General features: G+C 37.1%; 1 protein-coding gene and 1 long non-coding RNA gene across 11 annotated transcripts in view; one reads left to right on the forward strand and one right to left on the reverse strand.

Annotated features, from left to right (window-relative positions):
• Positions 1 to 21,018, forward strand: part of beta-Spec (spectrin beta chain) — a 42,156-nt gene that overhangs the window by 9,172 nt on the left and 11,966 nt on the right. For all 10 annotated transcript variants that reach the window (XM_087402654.1, XM_087402658.1, XM_087402661.1 and 7 more), the window contains exons 2-3: positions 14,091 to 14,279; positions 15,091 to 20,997. In XM_087402654.1, coding sequence (XP_087258780.1) covers positions 14,144 to 14,279; positions 15,091 to 20,997 — 6,043 coding nt within the window. In that variant the 5' untranslated portion in view covers positions 14,091 to 14,143. The remainder of the gene's footprint in view (positions 1 to 14,090; positions 14,280 to 15,090; positions 20,998 to 21,018) is intronic.
• LOC147910641 (uncharacterized) lies at positions 2,196 to 12,630 on the reverse strand. Its single transcript, XR_015544055.1, has 2 exons — positions 8,408 to 12,630; positions 2,196 to 8,265 (listed from the first exon to the last, which is right to left on the reverse strand). It is a non-coding gene; the product is annotated as an uncharacterized LOC147910641 (long non-coding RNA).

Here is a 21,018-nt window from a genome sequence, read left to right on the forward strand (position 1 = left end):
TATAAACTGATCTGTTTCAAATCTCTTACGTTTAAATACGTGCTCCAGATATCAAGAGAATCAGCATTAAAATATACAAAGCTAAGAAGAAAGCTTGAAGCTCTCTCGACTCAATGCAATGGTTCGTCCGCATAACATGAATAGAAAATGTCACGTTTTGTGAGAAACTCAGATAAACGTTTTCTGAAAGCAAATATAAACGATAGAAATATACGGGGATCACACGAAGAAAGGCAGGCTATACAAATATTATATTTAGCCGAAGTTTCCGAGAAGTTTATTGCATCTAGCGAGCGCGAATAGTGGTCCATTTTGCCGAACAAGAGCAAGTAACTTAATCGGGCCGATGCGTATATCGTTAATTATGTAGTTTAATTTTTTATTTCTGTAATATCATATCTCTCGTAGACGAGATATGAAAATAGCACAAAATGTTTGCGCACTATAATCGTGGAACACGAATGAAAGAGATCAAGGCAACGCGATACATTAATGTTAACTCGTGAATGTTATAGCGAGGTCGAACATAATCCTAACGTAGATATCTGATACCCTTCTAGATTCTATGTGGAATACATATGTACAGTGTATCCCGAAATTTGCGAATCAAAATACCGTAAGAGTTTTCAAAAAATTAACTAGAAATGTTATTTGTACATTTTTATCTTAAGCAATAATTTGTGAAATAAGGGTTTATAAATATGATTAATTATGGACTACATTTAGATAGACTATGTTTAAACACTGAAATGCGCGCGATTTTTTTGGACAGGTGGCCATCTAAACGTAATCTGTATGTAATTACATTTAAGCCCTTAGAAGAATTACTGCTTGAAATAAAAATGTACACATAACTTTTTTATTTAATTTTTCGAAAATTTTCTTTCTCCGGTATTTTGATTCGCGAATTTTGAGACACTTTGTATATGTAACTCGTAAAATGAAGAAGCGAGTTGCATGATGCGAACCCAATGAATAATATACTACACACATGTGACCTGAGGATCAATCAAATAAGGGAGCGATTTTTTTTTTATTTATTTTATATTCTGTGAATCATTTCGAGCATCACTGAAACACACCTACTTTTGGAAAAGAAATCATTCACTTTAGGAAGATAAAATATTAGGAAACAGTATACATATATTAACTTATGGCTTATTTTTTTGATTTTTCAATGAAAATGAAAATAGTGTGTAATGAATGAGTAACGAGCTATGAATTTATGTCTTCATATAGGAGCAAAAAGTACTACTTAAAAGTAGAAAAATATAATATTGTATAATATTGCAATATAATATTGGTTATAAATAAAAATAAAATTGCCGTTATATCACAATGTAACGGACACTAATGAGAAAGTTAGGGCAATTTTTTTTCACAGTAATCGATGCTTTCTTCTCTTGTTTACACTACACGGTCGATCCCGCGAAGCGTAACTACTTTCGAGGAAAATTATCGAACGCGAATAATCTAATCTCTCTCGCTTTACTTTCAGAGCGGAAAATGCCTCGCGACGCCTTGGAGATCGCATTAAGCCATAATCACACTATAAACTCCTGACTGTGACTCAACTATTGACTTGGACTCCCGACTATTATTCAACCAATCGCAGCAAGGCACCGATCGACTCTGATTACTGACTCGTGAATAGAAATCACTCATCAGACTCATTTTTAATCAACAACGCTGAGTTAAGTCGAGTCAGTTCATTCGGGAATTTGTATAATATCATAGAAAAAAAAGATTAGTTGCAGCAGCAAAAATTTGCGTGTGGTAATTAAATTTCAGTCGTAACATATGGATACTTAACGTCGTTTCTGCGAGGTCTAATTTCCATTAGCTGTGAGCCCTAAATATTATCATTGTAACAGACAAGCATTTTGCTATTATATCGATCTATTGATCATTGCAGCAAATGTTTTCTGTAGCAGACAATTTGGTAGCAAGTACAGTTTCAGCAAATCATATTTAGCTGTGGTAGAGACAATTTTCTTTTACACTGACATATCAGATAACTATGACAACTAATTTCATGCTGCTAAATAAATTGATCTGTAACAGACAGATGCATACTTTGCTATTACGTCCTTATATTAGCCACAACAGCAAATCCTTTTTATGTATTAGCAAATTTCATAGCTGTAGTAACTAATGCAATTTCAGCTAATCAGAATTAACTGTAGTCAGCAACATTTTTTTTCCGTGATACAGCTTTTTTACTCGTGATGTAAACTTGATTACTTTCTGCTTCTTTCTCGCTGTATATACGTACGTACATAATACATACATGCGTGCACTCGTATCTTTCTTTTTATAGACGAGGAAAGAGGAGGAGGAAGCTTCCGCTTTGTCAACTCAAGAGACAGAGACCGTCTTTGGTATCGATTACTTTAATAAGCCGCGCGCTTCCGTTTAAAGGGGGTTCGACGCAACCTAGTTTCCAGATTACCGCATCCAGATTACGCGTAGCCTCGTTCGCGAGACAACGCTGCATGTGAACGTAGACGCGAAATGTTAGATAATCGATGACATGCGTCCTGCATCCTTCTTATGACAGAAAGATAGGTAGACGAGTTTCTGATTGTCGATTCCAACGCGTTTGTTTCGATTTATTGAATTCTCGCGTAAAGGGAACGGTATAAATATGAAAAAGTGCGTTTCTTATTGCATGCTTAAAGCTAATTAATGCGAAGATTTCTATTTTCTTAAGAGAGAGTTATTGATGCAGTCACGTTTTTCATTTTAAGTGAGAGAGCTAATAAAGTTAAAGTCTCATACTAGCTAACAAATCGGTATCATTGTTCATATTTACGAATTATTATAACCTACGAATTATACTTACGAATAATGATAATTAAATTCATTACTGTTTAGAACAGAATTTTAAGGAATTTTATAATAGTTTATTTTTTAAGCGTTCACCTACAATCTGAATTTTTGTTGATAGAAGCGAAATTTTACTGTCAAATTTCACTCTTATTTTTGCTCAAATTTCAATTCTTATTAAATAACTATTTTAAGTTTCGAGTTATAAAATTATTTGACAATTAAAAAATATATATCGGCTCCTCTTTTACAAAGCAAATTTTTTTTTTTTTTTAAAAGTAAATTTGGTAATGTAACAGAGAAATTGAAAAATAATCTTGAATTTTTTCTGGAAGCTTACAACAGTAAGAAGCTGAAGAGCAGGACAAAAATCCAGATTATAGACGGAGAAAGTAAAAATATAATTGCAGACGAGAGAGAGAGAGAGAGAGAGAGAGAGAGAGAGAGAGAGAGAGAGAGAGAGAGAGAGAGAGAGAGAGAGACAGAGAGATAAAAAATTATTTTTTCCTCGGCGCTGTAATTACATCTATGCAGAACTCGTTAAGTCCTGCATTAAACAAGATTAATTACTGTTTTGGCATACCTAAATCATTATCAAAGGTTTATTTTGTTGTGGATGCGTCGACGCACATAGTAAATCATCATCATAGACGTCAGCCTAACTGTACTTTCTTACTTCCACAAACGTTATTTCACTTCCTGGGATTGCGCAATCGCGCCAGGCATTTTACAGTTTCGATTGTCCGATAATAACGAAACGTCGATCGAGGTACCGTTAAGAATCTTTTGTTGTTGATTGAACATATCCGTGTACACTGAAACCCATCAGGTTTACGGAGTTTGTACCAAGAAGATTTCTTCTTGTTGGGGATGTTAATAATAACTCGTATAACAGAATGAATAGCAGCGTAGAATTTGTACCTTGGAGTTAAAGCAATGTTCTAACCATACGTATTTAAAATGTTTCGAACAAGTTGTCCGACGGCAGATCAGCGCAAATGCGGATGTGACGTAGCTCCGTGTACAGTAACAACTGTCGGCTCTCCGTCTAGAAATAGGTACTTCCAGCAAACGTCTCCTCTGTATAATTCCAGATAAAATACCGTTTTGTAGTTCGCATAGTAATTTTGTTATCGTATACGAATATATTAGAAATTATTAAATTTTTGAAATTTTATTAGAATATAAATATAATAGAATAAAATATTTTACTTCAGTTTACATGTGCGAGAAGAGAGACTTGGTTTACTATTAAACTTTACCATATCCACCCATTCTTTATTATAAATAATGGCTAAGTAAAATCTATAGTGTAAATCTGTAGTGTAAATAAAATCTATAGTGCGACTAACATACTAATATTATCAAACATACAGTCTTTTCTTATTTTATATTAAACTTAACACGTTTTTAATGTCCAATCTAATTTTATTGTCTCATTACAATATATTTTATAAATATACACTATAAATTATACAAAATTCTTATGCAGACTTCTCATATCTTTCTATTTTTCTCTTTTTATCTTTAATTTCTATTTTTATTCTTTACTCTTATTTTTGTTGAGTTCCTTTGAAATACCCTTTGTATAATTATTGCATTACAAGAAATACAAAATTATTTTATAGCAAAAGTTGAAAAACAACAATGGTTGAAAGATTTCTTTCACGTAATTTATATATTCCATCAATTGGCACGTAAAAAACTCAACTGTTAATTACATTTAATCTATTCCATATTAATAGATTTTCTAATATATTATTATTTTTTTTTCTCTTCGACTCTTTAAAATTACTAGTAGAAAATAACAATTTGGATTTTCAAGTTGATAACTTTTGCGTGTAGACAACGACAGAATATAGACTTTGCAATTGAAAAGTTGCGAGTAGTTTTGAAGCGAGATCATTGCTAATTAGTCGGCTTAGTAAACTTTAATTAGTTTGTTTCTCTGCATCGAACAATTTGCACTAATGAATACGGTTGAGTACCAAGTCCCTCAATTGTGTTTATGCCATTGTGTTTAAAGATCGATTTTTTTAGATCAATTGGATCTCGTTGACATAACGTGATTTGTTGATCGATATGGGCGAGACGATGAACGGAACATACGTGAATTACTGAAAATTGCTGATGTCGGCTGCAAGTTCCGTGAGAGTCACAGACAGGAATTGTGCTCGAGAACGATATGTTCGCGATTCGACCTAATTCGCCGCTCCATTTCATGGCAGATTTCATTGGTACCGTGAATAATCGCGTACTTCCTGCCGCGTCCCAGGAAAATCGCACGAACTTAATCGTTGCATAACATAGCTGTCGCTATAGATTTTCTCAGATTTCTGCGAACTGAAAACGTCTGAATTCCTCATGTTCGAAATCACGACGAATTGCAATTTAATTTGACGTGAAAATCTTTGGATGTTGAAAGATTGACGATTTCAAGATGTGAATGGAACTTTGGTACAGCACGACGTATGTGTATATGTCGCCTGAGATGTTACATTATTTATGTCGCTTGGCGAGCGCCATGCTGAATGCCTTTGGTAGTACGCAATCTCTTTCGTTAATATTATATATCTAATGCAACAATCGTCTGCTATTTATAATAATCTATCATATGTATCGTCAAATGCAGGATGTAGTAAAGCCTCCAAAATTGCTCTCAAATAGTTTCACTTTTTACATCGATTTTTAACTTTTACAGAACGGAAAAGCCACTAATAAATTATTACAATTCACAAGGAAAAGCTGCAAGATTTAAAAAATAAACCCCCCCTTCTCGCTCTCTAAAAATCAATAACGTTCGTAAATATTTATTATTTTATTTTTGAGAGCTGTTGAGTTTTGATCTATTTTTGTCTTAACTTCACTGATTTAGTGTAAAGCATATTCCTGTAAAAATACACTTGATCTAATCGGGGAGATGACTAATTAATACTGGCACGGAAGGCGATTTCATACGCAATTAATAAATTAATTCGCAGTGATGCATCGATACTATAATCGATACTATAGTTAAGATACTGGATGCGGAATTTTTATCGTGAGCACTTCTGTTCGTCTCACATTCGTGGATATTTATAACGTTCAAAACAGCGATTCTTTTATCCAATAACGGGTCTTTAATAAGAACACAACGGGGGTTCGGTGATTCAGCAAGCCTCTCAGCGAACCCTTGATGACACGCGAAGGAATGCCATGACCGTTCGCGAAATTATTCTGAGAAAAACCGCGAGCATTTTTTGGTCGCTACACTCGCCAATATTTTTAAATTTATTCTGCATAAAATCAAGTTGTGATATTTATTGCTGACGACGACGATTCTCCCGTGTCCCGACCAAGGAAAGAGCAAATCGGGTCATCGTAAGTCGTGAGGTCGTTCACCCCGCGCGGGTCTTCCGAATCCTGCCCTGTTAATTTTAATCTCCAAAAATGGATAGTTATTCTGTCTAGAACAATTATACACTGTTTTTTATATTTCTGTTCGAATGAAGACCGTAAATACACGTCTTATAATAGTTAATCTATAATTAATCAGATAAATTCAGGATATCTGATCTGTTCAAATCTGTGAAATCGGATTAATTTCACTCGCTAAACACGGAGTGCAGAAATTCATTGCAATCTCTGATAGAAATTTTATGCACTTTTTTAGCAATTACTGGATAGTTACATAAACTCTGTTCAGTAATTGAGACATAAAATTACTTAGGATTTCAATCAGAATGTAACGCTTTGCCTGCAGTTACTGCACACAAAGACATCCTGCACACAAACATCTGAATCCACTTACTAAACAAAAACAGGACAATAAATAGACTATGCTGTATTTTAACTATTATTAATAATAATCTATTAATATTAGACAATACCTGGGCAAGTGCCTACGCAAATTGCACATATTTTTATCAGGAAAATTGCATTAGTTACTGAATAAACTTTCAAGTTCTTGTCCATTTTCTACACTATTGTTATAACAAACATCATGAAGCAATAATAATCATTAATAGAGTTTTTTTTTTCAAAAAAGTATATAATAATCAAATTAAAGAACTTTTTACTGTTTTTTTACTATTTTTTAACATGCCAAAGGCAATAAAGTCAATCGTGAGATTGGAGGAACGAGTTGGACGTTACGTCGATGTAATAGTCTGAAGTTCAAATCCGAGCGAGCATTGAAATCTCGTTAGCCGGATAGTGCTCGCAGCTTCGGAGGGGCAAAAGGGGGGGGGTATGTTGCCGGGAAAACTGGGTCACCATAAGGGCGTTTACCCGCTTTACACCTCCACAATTCCTCCCCTCTAAAAAACTGCTGCTTACTGCGGTAGGGAATCATTTTGAAGAATACAATCACTGTGGAATCACCGGCGATTCCCTCGCGATTGTATCTCCTACATTGTCTACAACTGTGATTTTAATTCCCTCAGTTCCTCAACCCACGACAGCACGTTCGTCGGGCGATAAAACGTTAGAACGATTTAACGATCTAACGCATTGAAACAACTGGAAGTAATTACAAAGTGATTGTTAAACTGGCATGTTTGGTTGAGTTTTTAAACTGGTTTTCGAGTTGATAGACAGAGGATCTTCTTGGAAACAAATCGGTTGAAAATCATATGAACCAAATTAATTTCAGTGTCACTCTACACAAAAAAAAATATTCTGTTGCTAAGAAAAGTGATTATTTAATTTATTGTATTCAAGTCTTAAATATAACTTAATCTAAATTAATCAAATTCTATATTCTGTTAATTATTGCCTCTAAATTCAATTTTCTCAATCATGTAGCAAAAGCTTATGATTTTTAAAAAAATTTTTTTCAAAAATGCGGCCTCCTTAATTTTGCCACAAGTTAGCCTAAGTGTTAATACGTCATTAATTAATCTCGTCAGTTAATATGAGGTACGACATGAATCTCGTTAACACGGTACAGATCATAACTGCAAACAAATCGCGTCGATTTGTCTGCAGTAATGATCTATACCGTATTAACGATTTTTCTTGGTGTCCTAATTACAATTGTTAAGAATTACAGTTCGTGATGATAACAATAAGTAATGGCGTTACATAATGTATTTCCCATGCTTATTATATGCATGTTATTACAAGTGTTCTTTAATTAAGTCTTCTTTAATTCAGATGCTAACAAATTTTGCTAAGTGTAATATAGTATATTATTATCAAGGTTGAGAAGTAAAGTAACACGTTACACTTGCGTGTAATGAAGTTACAATTAGAGTTATTTTTTTCAGTAACTGTAACTTGACTTCCTTTTTCAGTTACTTACATCTAACTGTAACTTTGATTTTAGTTACATTTTGTTGGTAACTAGTAACTACTTTAATAGTTACTTTTATAACACAAAGTGATATAAATTATCGCGTTCGCAGAGATTCAGGATAGAGAGTTGCTTTACATCACTTATTCGTCAACTATAAGCTGAGAAAAACAAACTAGTTAATAATTACAAAGTAACTTTTCCAATCTTGATTATTACTGATATTACATGATCGCGTTGCCTTCTCTTTATAACAGACAAAGATCGGCTAATTCAAAGGATATTGAGAGCACAGGCACTTACCATATCATTCATGAATGCTATATTATTGACGATTAAAGCTTGGTCTTAACGATCTCGAGAGAGACTTAAAGGAAATCTCGCATTCAAAGTGATAAATTGTCACGTTCGGAGCGCGAGGGAATTCGAGTAACTCAGAATAGGGTACTTCAGGGGTTAAAGTTTCAAAACGCAGGGTATCACCTATCCTTCTCCCTTTACCTCACGCAGGTGCTTTTGACGTGTGTACGCCGCGGACACCGGCGCCACGGTGGCTCCGGTGGAAAATCAATAATCCTGGCTATGTATGTGCCTGTGTGTGTGCCTGTGTGTATGCCTGTGTGTGCGCGTGTCGTGTTCATCTTACCTTCGTTCGTTGCGACGACACGATGCGGTGGTTCGTTATATCGCATCTTTTTGCGGCGGAGAAGGCGCAACGAACTGTACACAAAAGCACGATTTAATCTACACGATTAGATGACGAATTGGCGAAATGCGGTTCCGCCGCGTATCTCGTCTTGAATTGGACCGACCTAAAGATAGACCGCCGACACCGAGAGGTCATCGTTACGCTTATTTATGCGTGATTTATGCGTGATTTTGTGTGAGCCGCAACAAAATATATCGTAGGAGTCGCGACACTGTGTAAATATTTTTTTATGAATTTTTTTTCTTCATAAAAATCACCATAAAAGATTTATAAGATGATTTCGAAATTGAGATGATGTGTATTTTAGGATGTATAGATTTAGAAGCTAAGAGAATATGGCTAATTATAAATAGCTAACTCCGTTGCTTACGTGGACGATATCGATTTTAATCTGTTTCTGCGATATAATAAGTATTGTACATCTTGTTGTATAAATTAATATTTAGTGAGGCATTTGACTTCTTCACAAGAATAAATTGAAAGTAATCATTTGCGATCTAATTCATTTTTCAAAAGTTTCTCGTTAAATGAAAAACCAAGAATTATCGTTTAAGAGATACTGTATTATACATAATATGGAAGTCAAGCAGTCTCGTTATCGAGAGAATTGAAGAAAATTTTTTACCTCTATGTGACGAGAGAAAGCTTCAGAATGAGTTGAATGTATTTAAACAACAGAATTCTGCTTCCATGAATGGCATTCGAAGCAGTGGAGACTCGCGATATATAGAGACGGCTGTTCTCGTTCTGGTGCACAATGAGCTTCTTGTTTTCCATTTTCGTTTTTTACTTTACCTCGTATTTTATCGAGTTCAATAGAGGGTTCTTCGTGATGACACATACACGCTAATTATACGTAAAAAAAACACTATTAATCTTTACATTTTTTTCCAGTTCATGATACAACTTTAAAAGATCCTTTTAGGAAAAAAAGTACTTTTGGACGTAATGTCTGCATTATTAAAAATACCACTATCTATAATAACTGAACCGCAAACGGTATAATGAAGTCATTGCATAAGTAAAATATGTATTTGTAAAACTTACAATTAGCAAGAGAGAATACTGTTATTTTATTTTATTATTTTTTACTTGCAGAGTTATATTTTTCAAGCATGCAGGTGTAATGTATATATACTATATTATACCTACATTCAGGGCCACAGACCTGAAAAAGTTAGGGACATTGAAATTGATCATGAAAACCGAGAAAAGTAAAAAAGTCTGGAATTTCGAAATTTGCTCACAATTCCCTGAAATTGCTCCAAATAATTTTTATAATTTTTTAAATATTATATCTGACGTTTTATAGTCAAAACTTGTGCACTTTAAACAATTTTAATAAAATAAAAATTTATATTTTATTCAATATTTTTATTTGATCCCTCTTTTTTGTCATAACTGCATTCTTTTTTTTTCCAAAACTAATTTATTTTATGTTGTGACTTGAATTTACATTCAAAATTGTACTATGCTACTAAGCTTTTTTTGCTAAGTTGTTTTTAATATAGACTAGCTTTTTTACAATCCTTGAGTCTAAATATTAAAATTTACATATTTTACTCATATTTACTCATAGAAAATTTTCTATTTTTCATCTGGAAAAATCAGGGACTTTTAAAATTCATTTTCTGTGCCGCAACTTTGTAAGTTTTCAATAAATTTTAATTAATTAATTTTTAATAAATTAATTGTAATTAAAATTTATTAATTAATACTTTTGTATACTATTTATTACTTATTTTTACAAAAATTAAATTTTATTTAGAAATTGTTTATGTAAACTTTTTTGAAAACGGAGACTACGTTCCGAACTGTTTCTTTTGAAGACAAACCAGAAAGTGTCATCAGTAAACTTAACCTTCCTCGATTATCGTGTCATTCACTTTGTGATTCATCTCACCCCGCCCACTAGATACGAAGGCATTAATCTGTATGTACATTCCCACTACGCCGGCCATTAAGTATGACGGCACTCGCGTAATTGCTCTTAATTCAACGTAAGTGACTGTCCAGACATTTAAGAATGCCATTCATACTTGCGTTCACCAGGCTTTGAACGTCGCTCGAGGAGAACGCGTCGATTTCGTCGCGATCGGTCTATCGCTTCATCGGTATTATTAACGATCGAGAAAGGATTAGATATGCAAAAAAACGTCATGTATCCTAAATATTCTTCTCTCTCCTTTTTTTCCTTCGTCACATAAATAATAAATTCGTGATAGCAAGCAGTGTAATTTTATGTATGACGATAAGCTTCGAAGATGCTTGTTAATTGAAAATGCCAACGCATAGTTACGTAATCGTTAATAAAAATTGTGACGTAAAACATGTAAAAATATAAGATTTATATAACTATAAATTGTGTAATTTTTGTATAACTTTTGTTGACAGTGCGTCTTTAATTTCAGTAGGATGACGTAATTCTGTTTGCATCCAGCTTTACTATGAAGTTACCCTTTTCAATTTGTCGTTTTCATTATTAGATATCGTATTGTTTTACTCTAGTTCTCCTTGAGTTTCTCGCGCGTCCGATATGCTGTGTTACTATGACATTTGGTCCGTTAAAGAAAAAAAGATCAATATCGTTAGCTCATGCAGCTGCAGATGCAACTGTTCATTGCGTTATCGATAGTAATTAGTAAATATTGTTCGCAATGAATCGTTATATTATAAATTGGACAATGCGGTTAATTACCCTTCATTTGTATATCGTTCTGTTTTAATGTTGATAACGCTGTTCCATACGTGAATTTAGGAAAAATGCGATTACGTAATTAATGCTTATTGATGTTAATTAATGTTTATATGCAAAAGATTAGTTGTTTTTATTCATATTCACATTTCCTCTTTTTTTATCAATATATATTTATATTAATTGTAACATGAAGACAATATATATTATAGAAAATATTTTTTGGTTTCATATTTCCAATCACAGATTTAGAAAATAATTTTCTGCATACCAAATATAAAAATTTGGCATTTAAATTATAAACGCGTAGTATTATATTTCGTATTTTGTATTCTGTTATACTGTAAAGTGTATATAAAATGTAAACAGTAATAAAAATTATGCGATTTATGTTTGAAACGTACATTTTAGTTATAAATCGTCAATTTTATATACTTTTTTACAATTTACAAATTACACTTTTATTTAATAAGTACATTTATCATATTGGTATAAATCTAGATTTTTGATACTCTTTGTAAACCTTTTTATTAACGAGATAGAAAAAGATAATTGATTTCATTTTTGTATCGATCTTTATTTCTGGTATCTACATTTAAAATATTCACTGAAAAAAGTTTGGTAATATCTACCAAAAGTTGATAATAATTTAATCAACAAAAATAATTTTAATCAAACGTTTAATTAATATAATTAAAAATAATTTCACTTTCCTATAAATATTTAGTAATTATTATCAAACAGTTAGTTATATTATTGGTGAATATACTTCCTGAACATTAAAAAAATTAAAATTATTTTTTAAAGTTATATTAATCAAACATTTGATCGTGTGAAATTATTTTACTTAACATTTTCGTAGTTATTACAGGCTCTTTTTTCATTGTTGAAAGTCTGCTTGGCACACGCTTCAAGTTTATCGTGTATATAAGCATGATGCTTGTGTCACATGTCGACGTGTACGCCAATGTCGACGAGTGTCTACCTTTCTGTTAAATCACCCTCCTGTGGGGACCAGTGCGACGCCGATGCCGACGATGTGTATTTCGCGTGTGTGACATCATTCGCGTGATGTAATCGTCGTATGGTGAGCGAGGCGGTCGCGTCTCCCACGCGGAGGCGAGCGTGGCAACGCTATCTATTAAATGAGCGCACGTATATATCTAAAGACATGCACTTCACAGACGTTAACAGAACATTGCCATCTCCTTAAACCCGGCGACTGCGAAAGCGAACTCAGTGATTAGAGCCATGTAATTATTGTTACAGTGGCCGAAGACAATTTGAAGAGCACGAGCATATGGGTAAAAAAAAAAGAAAAAGAAAAATGGACATAAGTTTTTGCTAGGAATGATGATTGCGACAGAACGTATTCTTCATCGATGTTTTTACACCATGTATTCAACACATAGAAATTTAAATTAATGTCTTCGATAAACGATCGAAAAGAAGATGATTCTCGTATAAAAATAAATGAAAAACGTAAGAGTTACTGTGTTATCGCGGAACATTATATATAACACTGACTGTGAGTGTTGATAAGGAAATATATCTTATTGAATGATTTAATAATAGATCTGACGCGAAGAATCAGATTTATTACACGGATTAGTCCATGGCACTGAAGTTTTTGCAGCTCTTCTCAAAATTGATTTATCAGTATTTACTTTCAGATAGTAAAGATATTATTTTTGTGATGTGAAAAACAAATTTCTACGTTATAATATAGATCGGATATTAACGCTGAGAGTTGAAGAGAAGAAATGTGCACGATATACTTTAGGCTAACGAAGCGCACTGAAGAAAATGAAAGATCTCTGCATTATGCGTGGGCGTAGACGCATTCGTACTCTGTTATCGAACAGCATTGCGTAACATTAATCCTCTCGAAGTCCCTATTATTTATCCAATTATTAATCGTTAGACCCGCCGTGCAAGGAGATAAGATTACTCTGCAATTCTTATCTGTACGTACGCGTAGATCGACTGACGTGACAACGCGCTGACCGTAGCTTGTCAAGACATGTTCTGTGCACCGTTTACCATTTATATTGCGTGGGTATAGCAAAAGGAAAAAATTCTTACGATTATTACCACGTCTTTGTTTGCATTTTATGCGTGGTACCGTGTTTCTTAGGTGTGTGCGATTGAAGGTCTCATATATTCAACATTGAATATTTCCTACATTTTAGATTATAACATGTTTTTTCTAAAAATTTTTAAAATGAAATCTCATTGTTAAAGATTGAAAATTGTATCACTCTTTTCCAAGACTGGCTCAATTTTCATTTCTTAGAGTGAGATTGCACTCCAAGAGTTTAAAGAGGCTAGATATACACATATAAAAGATTGTGAAAAATATTTGATGCATTTAATCAAGGATTTAAAAAACGTGCATGAAATCAATGGAGACATAATTTTACTATATAAAAATTTATAATATAAATATTATATATTTTATATGATAAGGATAAAATATATTTTTTTAATATTATGAGAAAGAAAATGGAGAATTTATAAATTATCACTTTCAAAAATTCCTCTGATTCCACGCGTTAATAAATTTATGGTATCATTTTCAGGTGCACCCTTTTTAAGGGTTCGGCAGAAGTGAGCTGTTGGTCTGATTGACAAAATGACGACCGACATCTCGGTGGTGCGCGGGGGTTGGGACCCCACGCTACAACAAGAGATTGTCGACGAGTACGAATACGACGGAGGAAACTCGAGTTCGAGACTTTTCGAACGCTCACGTATCAAGGCGCTAGCTGGTACGGAACTCTATCGATTTTCCTTTTCAATTGCTCCATTTATATATAATTATCTTTTATGTCTTTTATAATAATAATTGTTTTTTTTTTATATAAATTCAATAGTATGATTTGTTTTCATTGATTGGATATTTAAAGCTTATAATACTATTCTGTAATAATAATAATAATAATAATGAATGACGATGTTACTGGGGTATTATGAATTGTTTTTAGATGAATTCTATAGTTGGGATTATCAAAGAACCACATCCTTTTGAGATAATTGTTTTAAGAGTTCGATAACTTCATGAGCTTGTAACAGTTGTTTCTTAGACTAGATTGAACGTAGTCAAGATATTATGTATATCATTGAATATCTGTATATTGAATATTATAAAAAGTTAAACTTATTAAGTATACATAATTGAATCGATTAGAATAATATTGATCATTGTGCAAGTGAATATAATAAATTCGGATTATTAACTAAGAATGAATTATGATAAAATTGTGTTTGATCTTCGAGGTAAAGAAACTATTAATTATTTAAAACATCTCTCTATCTAAATTTTATTTAGTTATTTTTGAACGATGTCATACTAAATAATTTAAATACATTTAAAGTAAATTCAAAGTTAGCATATATTACGTTCCTATTCTGTAATTCATAATAATAGTAACGATGTCACATTGTTATTCCGCATGTTTTATATATGGTAAAAAAAACTATGCAACGACAATGCTGTCGTTAAAAGTTACAAAATAAGAGCCTTAATGTATATTCATTGACTATTCACTAAGATTACTATTGTGCGATCTTCTTTGCCAGGTGAGCGTGAATTAGTGCAAAAGAAGACCTTCCAGAAATGGGTCAACTCCCATTTAGTTCGATGTTCGTGCCGAATCGGTGATCTGTACGTCGATCTGCGAGATGGCAAGATGTTGATAAGGCTGTTAGAGATCTTGTCGGGTGAACGTTTGCCACGTCCTACCAAAGGCAAGATGCGCATCCACTGCCTGGAGAATGTGGAGAAGGCGCTACAATTTCTGCGTGAGCAGAGGGTACATCTGGAGAACATGGGATCCCACGATATTGTCGACGGAAATCCACGTCTGAGCCTGGGTCTCATTTGGACGATAATCTTGCGATTCCAAATTCAAGATATTACGATCGAAGAGACGGATAATCAGGAGACCAAGTCCGCCAAGGACGCGTTATTATTATGGTGTCAGATGAAGACCGCGGGTTATCACAATGTAAACGTAAGAAATTTCACGACATCGTGGCGAGACGGTTTGGCGTTCAATGCGATCATACATAAGCACCGTCCAGATCTGATCCAGTTCGAAAAGCTTTCCAAATCGAACGCGATCTATAATCTCAATAATGCCTTCAACGTTGCGGAAGACAAACTCGGTCTCACGAAGCTACTGGATGCCGAAGATATCTTCGTCGATCATCCGGACGAAAAGTCCATCATAACTTACGTTGTCACGTATTATCACTATTTCTCAAAGATGAAACAGGAGACTGTGCAAGGTAAGAGAATTGGCAAAGTGGTCGGTATCGCGATGGAGAACGATCGTATGATACACGAGTATGAGAGCCTCACCAGCGATTTGCTGCGCTGGATCGAGGCCACGATAGAAGCACTTGGTGATCGCAGGTTTGCGAATTCCTTAGTCGGCGTCCAATCACAACTTTCGCAATTCTCGAATTATCGCACAGTAGAGAAACCACCCAAATTTGTAGAAAAGGGTAATCTCGAAGTATTATTGTTTACTCTACAATCGAAGATGCGCGCAAACAATCAGAAGCCCTATACGCCCAAAGAGGGTAAAATGATATCCGATATCAATAAGGCATGGGAGAGATTGGAGAAGGCTGAACACGAACGAGAATTGGCCCTGCGTGAGGAACTGATTCGACAAGAAAAGTTGGAGCAATTGGCAGCTAGATTTAACCGGAAAGCTAGCATGCGCGAGACATGGTTGTCGGAGAATCAGCGGTTAGTATCGCAAGATAACTTCGGCTTTGATCTCGCTGCTGTAGAAGCTGCTGCGAAGAAGCACGAAGCTATAGAGACTGACATTTTTGCCTATGAAGAACGTGTGCAAGCCGTCATGGCGGTTTCACAGGAGCTCGAGGCGGAGAACTATCACGACATTGAGCGTATCAACGCTCGCAAGGACAACGTGCTACGACTATGGAACTATCTTCTGGAATTACTGCGTGCTAGGCGGATGCGACTAGAACTTTCCTTGCAATTACAGCAGAACTTCCAGGAGATGTTGTACATACTGGACAGCATGGAGGAAATCAAGATGCGACTACTGACGGACGATTACGGCAAACATTTGATGGGCGTGGAGGATCTGTTGCAAAAGCACTCTCTCGTCGAAGCGGATATCAATGTGCTCGGCGAGAGAGTCAAGGCCGTTGTTCAACAGAGCCAGAGATTCCTAGAGCATGGAGAAGGCTATCGACCGTGCGATCCGGCCATTATCGTCGAGCGCGTGCAACAATTGGAGAACGCGTACGCCGAGTTGGTGCGGTTAGCGATCGAGCGTCGTACCAGGCTCGAGGAATCTCGGAAACTCTGGCAGTTCTATTGGGATATGGCTGATGAGGAGAATTGGATAAAGGAGAAGGAACAGATCGTATCCACGGGTGACATCGGTCATGACTTGACTACCATTAACCTGCTGCTGTCCAAGCATAAAGCATTGGAAAACGAGATACAATCACACGAACCGCAGTTGATGTCAGTTGCAGCAGTTGGCGACGAGCTAGTTCGGCAACAACACTTTGGCTCCGATCGTATTCAGGAGAGGCTTCAGGAAATTCTCGCTATGTGGAATCATTTATTGGATCTGGCGGCTTTCAGGAGAAAGCGACTCGTAGAAGCTGTTGACTATCACCAACTTTTCGCAGACGCGGACGACATTGACATCTGGATGTTGGATACTTTACGACTCGTCTCGTCAGAGGATGTCGGTAGAGATGAGGCAAATGTGCAATCGTTGTTGAAGAAACACAAAGATGTAACAGATGAGCTTAAAAATTATGCCACTACTATCGATCAACTTCATCAGCAGGAATCAACGTTGGGCGAACAGGACGCAAAATCGCCAGAAGTCCTAGAAAGACTGACTTCAATAGATGTCAGGTACAAGGAACTCCTCGACTTAGCCAAGTTGCGTAAGCAGAGATTGCTGGACGCTCTGTCATTGTACAAGGTATTCAGCGAGACCGACGGAGTCGAACAATGGATCGGTGAAAAGAATAGAATGCTGGATACGATGGTACCTGCCAAGGATATTGAAGATGTTGAGATCATGAAACACCGCTATAACGGCTTCGAGAAAGAAATGAATGCAAATGCATCTCGCGTCGCCGTGGTTAATCAATTGGCCAGACAATTGCTGCATGTCGAACATCCGAACTCGGAACAAATAATCGCACGACAAAACGAACTGAACCAGAAGTGGGCCGAGCTGCGCGAGAAGGCGGAGGGCAAACGTGAAGAATTGAACTCCGCACATGGTGTGCAGACGTTCCATATCGAGTGTCGCGAGACTGTGTCTTGGATCGAAGACAAAAAGCGAATTCTGCAGCAGACCGATAGTTTGGAAATGGATTTGACTGGCGTAATGACGCTGCAACGTAGACTGAGCGGTATGGAGCGCGATTTGGCGGCTATTCAGGCCAAATTAGACGCCTTGGAGAAGGAGGCGGAAGTTATACAGAAGGAACATCCGGAGGAGGCTGCGGTGATACGCGAGAGAATTGCGCAGATTCATCTGATTTGGGAGCAGCTAACGCAGATGTTGAAAGAGCGCGATGCCAAGCTCGAGGAGGCAGGAGATTTGCACCGGTTCCTACGCGATCTCGATCATTTCCAGGCGTGGCTCACGAAAACGCAGACCGACGTTGCTAGCGAAGATACGCCGACCAGTCTTGCCGATGCTGAAAAGTTGCTTACACAGCATCAGAACATTAAGGAAGAGATTGACAATTACACTGAAGATTACCAGAAGATGATGGAATATGGCGAGCGATTAACGACAGAGGCTGGTGATGGTGACACGCAGTACATGTTCCTGCGTGAGAGACTGAACGCGTTGAAGATGGGCTGGGAGGAATTGCATCAGATGTGGGTGAATCGTCAGAACTTATTATCCAACTCCTTGAATTTACAAGTGTTCGATCGAGATGCGCGTCAAGCGGAGGTGCTCTTATCACAACAGGAACACATTCTTGCCAAGGACGAAACGCCGGCAAATTTCGAACAAGCGGAACACATGATTAAACGACACGAGGCATTTATGACTACCATGGATGCCAACGATGAGAAAATCAACTCGGTTGTACAGTTTGCCGGACGTTTGGTTGATGAAGGACACTTTGCGGCCGATAAGGTGAAGAAGAAGGCCGAGAACATCAACGACCGTCGACGAATTAATCGCGAGAAGGCTAATTTACTTATGGAGAAACTCAAGGATCAGCTTCAATTACAGATGTTCCTACAAGATTGCGAGGAACTCGGTGAATGGGTACAGGAGAAACATATCACTGCTCAAGACGAAACATACAGAAGTGCGAAGACTATTCATAGCAAGTGGACTCGTCACCAAGCGTTCGAAGCGGAAATCGCCAGCAACAAAGATCGCTTGCAGCAATTACAGCAAGCCGCAGACGAATTGATTCAACAAAAACCGGATCTAGCGGAGATTATCAAACCGAAGGTCGCCGAATTGGCTGAACAATTCGTCGATCTGGAGACCACGACTCATGATAAGGGTGAGCGATTGTTCGATTCGAATCGCGAGGTATTGATACATCAGACCTGTGACGATATCGATTCGTGGATGAACGAACTAGAGAAGCAGATAGAGAGTACCGATACCGGTTCTGACCTGGCGTCCGTGAATATATTGATGCAGAAGCAACAGATGATCGAGACTCAAATGGCGGTGAAAGCGAAACAGGTTACTGAATTGGACAAACAGGCGGAACATTTGCAACGTACAGTACCGGATGATAAAATGGAGGAGATCAAGTGCAAGAAGGAGAAAGTCGCCCAGAGATTCGCTCAGCTTAAGGCACCGCTCATCGATCGTCAACGGCATCTCGAGAAGAAGAAAGAGGCCTTCCAATTCCGACGCGACGTCGAGGATGAGAAGCTGTGGATCGCAGAGAAAATGCCGCAAGCAACTAGCACTGAGTACGGAACTTCACTGTTTAACGTTCACATGCTAAAGAAAAAGAATCAGTCATTACGCACGGAAATTGAAAATCACGAACCCAGGATCAATTTGGTATGTAATAATGGGCAGAAGCTGATTGATGAAGGACACGAGGACAGTCCCGAGTTCCAGAAACTAATATCCGAATTGACTGAGAAGTGGCGCGAGCTGAAGGACGCGGTCGATGATAGAAATAAACATCTGCTGCAGAACGAGAAGGCGCAGCAGTACTTCTTCGATGCCACTGAGGCCGAGTCGTGGATGAGCGAGCAAGAGCTGTACATGATGGTCGAGGATCGTGGTAAGGATGAGATCTCTGCCCAAAATTTAATGAAGAAGCATGAATCACTTGAACATGCGGTTGAAGATTACGCGGAGACGATTCGCCAACTAGGCGAGACCGCTAGACAACTGATAAATGATCAACACCCGTTGGCCGATCAGATCGCCGTGAAACAATCGCAGGTGGACAAACTGTACGCCGGTCTGAAAGATCTGGCTGGTGAGCGACGAGCCAAACTGGATGAGGCACTCCAATTGTTCATGCTAAACCGAGAAGTTGATGATCTCGAACAATGGATCCAGGAGAGAGAACTGGTCGCTGGTAGTCACGAGTTGGGTCAGGATTACGATCATGTGACGTTATTGTGGGAAAGATTTAAGGAGTTTGCGCGCGATACAGAAGCAATTGGTTCCGAGCGAGTGGAGGCCGTCAATGGTATTGCAGATTCTCTTATCGCCACCGGGCATTCTGATGCGGCAACGATCGCTGAATGGAAGGACGGTTTGAACGAAGTTTGGCAAGATCTGCTGGAACTGATCGAGACCCGCACACAGATGCTGGTGGCCAGTCGCGAGTTGCACAAATTTTTTCACGATTGCAAGGACGTTCTCGGCAGAATCTTAGAGAAACAAAACGCTATGTCTGACGAATTGGGTCGTGATGCCGGCTCGGTATCCGCCCTCCAACGTAAACACGCCAACTTTATTCAGGATCTGTCCACGTTGCAGAATCAAGTATCGCAGATCGAGGAAGAATCCGCCAAACTGCAGGCAAGCTATGCGGGCGACAAAGCGCGTGAGATTACAAATCGTGAAGCCGAGGTCGTAGCAGCGTGGAATAATTTGCAATCGTTATGCGAAGGCAGACGAGCTAAATTGGAAGATACCGGCGATCTCTTCCGATTCTTCAATATGGTCAGGACCCTGATGATCTGGATGGATGACGTTGTGCGCCAGATGAACACGTCTGAAAAACCGCGCGATGTTGCTGGCGTTGAATTGCTGATGAATAATCATCAGAGCTTGAAGGCGGAGATTGATGCCAGGGAGGATAATCTAATGGCGTGCATTAATCTCGGAAAAGACCTCTTAGCTAGGAATCATTATGCTAGCGCGCAGATAAAGGAGAAATTGGCAGCATTAACCGATCACAGAAACGCATTGTTACACCGATGGGAGGAACGTTGGGAAAACTTGCAACTCAGTAAGTTGCATTTGCTATTTA

Source organism: Acromyrmex echinatior, chromosome 2 (assembly GCF_024713525.1).
Source record: "Acromyrmex echinatior isolate Ae372 chromosome 2, ASM2471352v2, whole genome shotgun sequence".
Classification (NCBI taxonomy): domain Eukaryota; kingdom Metazoa; phylum Arthropoda; class Insecta; order Hymenoptera; family Formicidae; genus Acromyrmex; species Acromyrmex echinatior.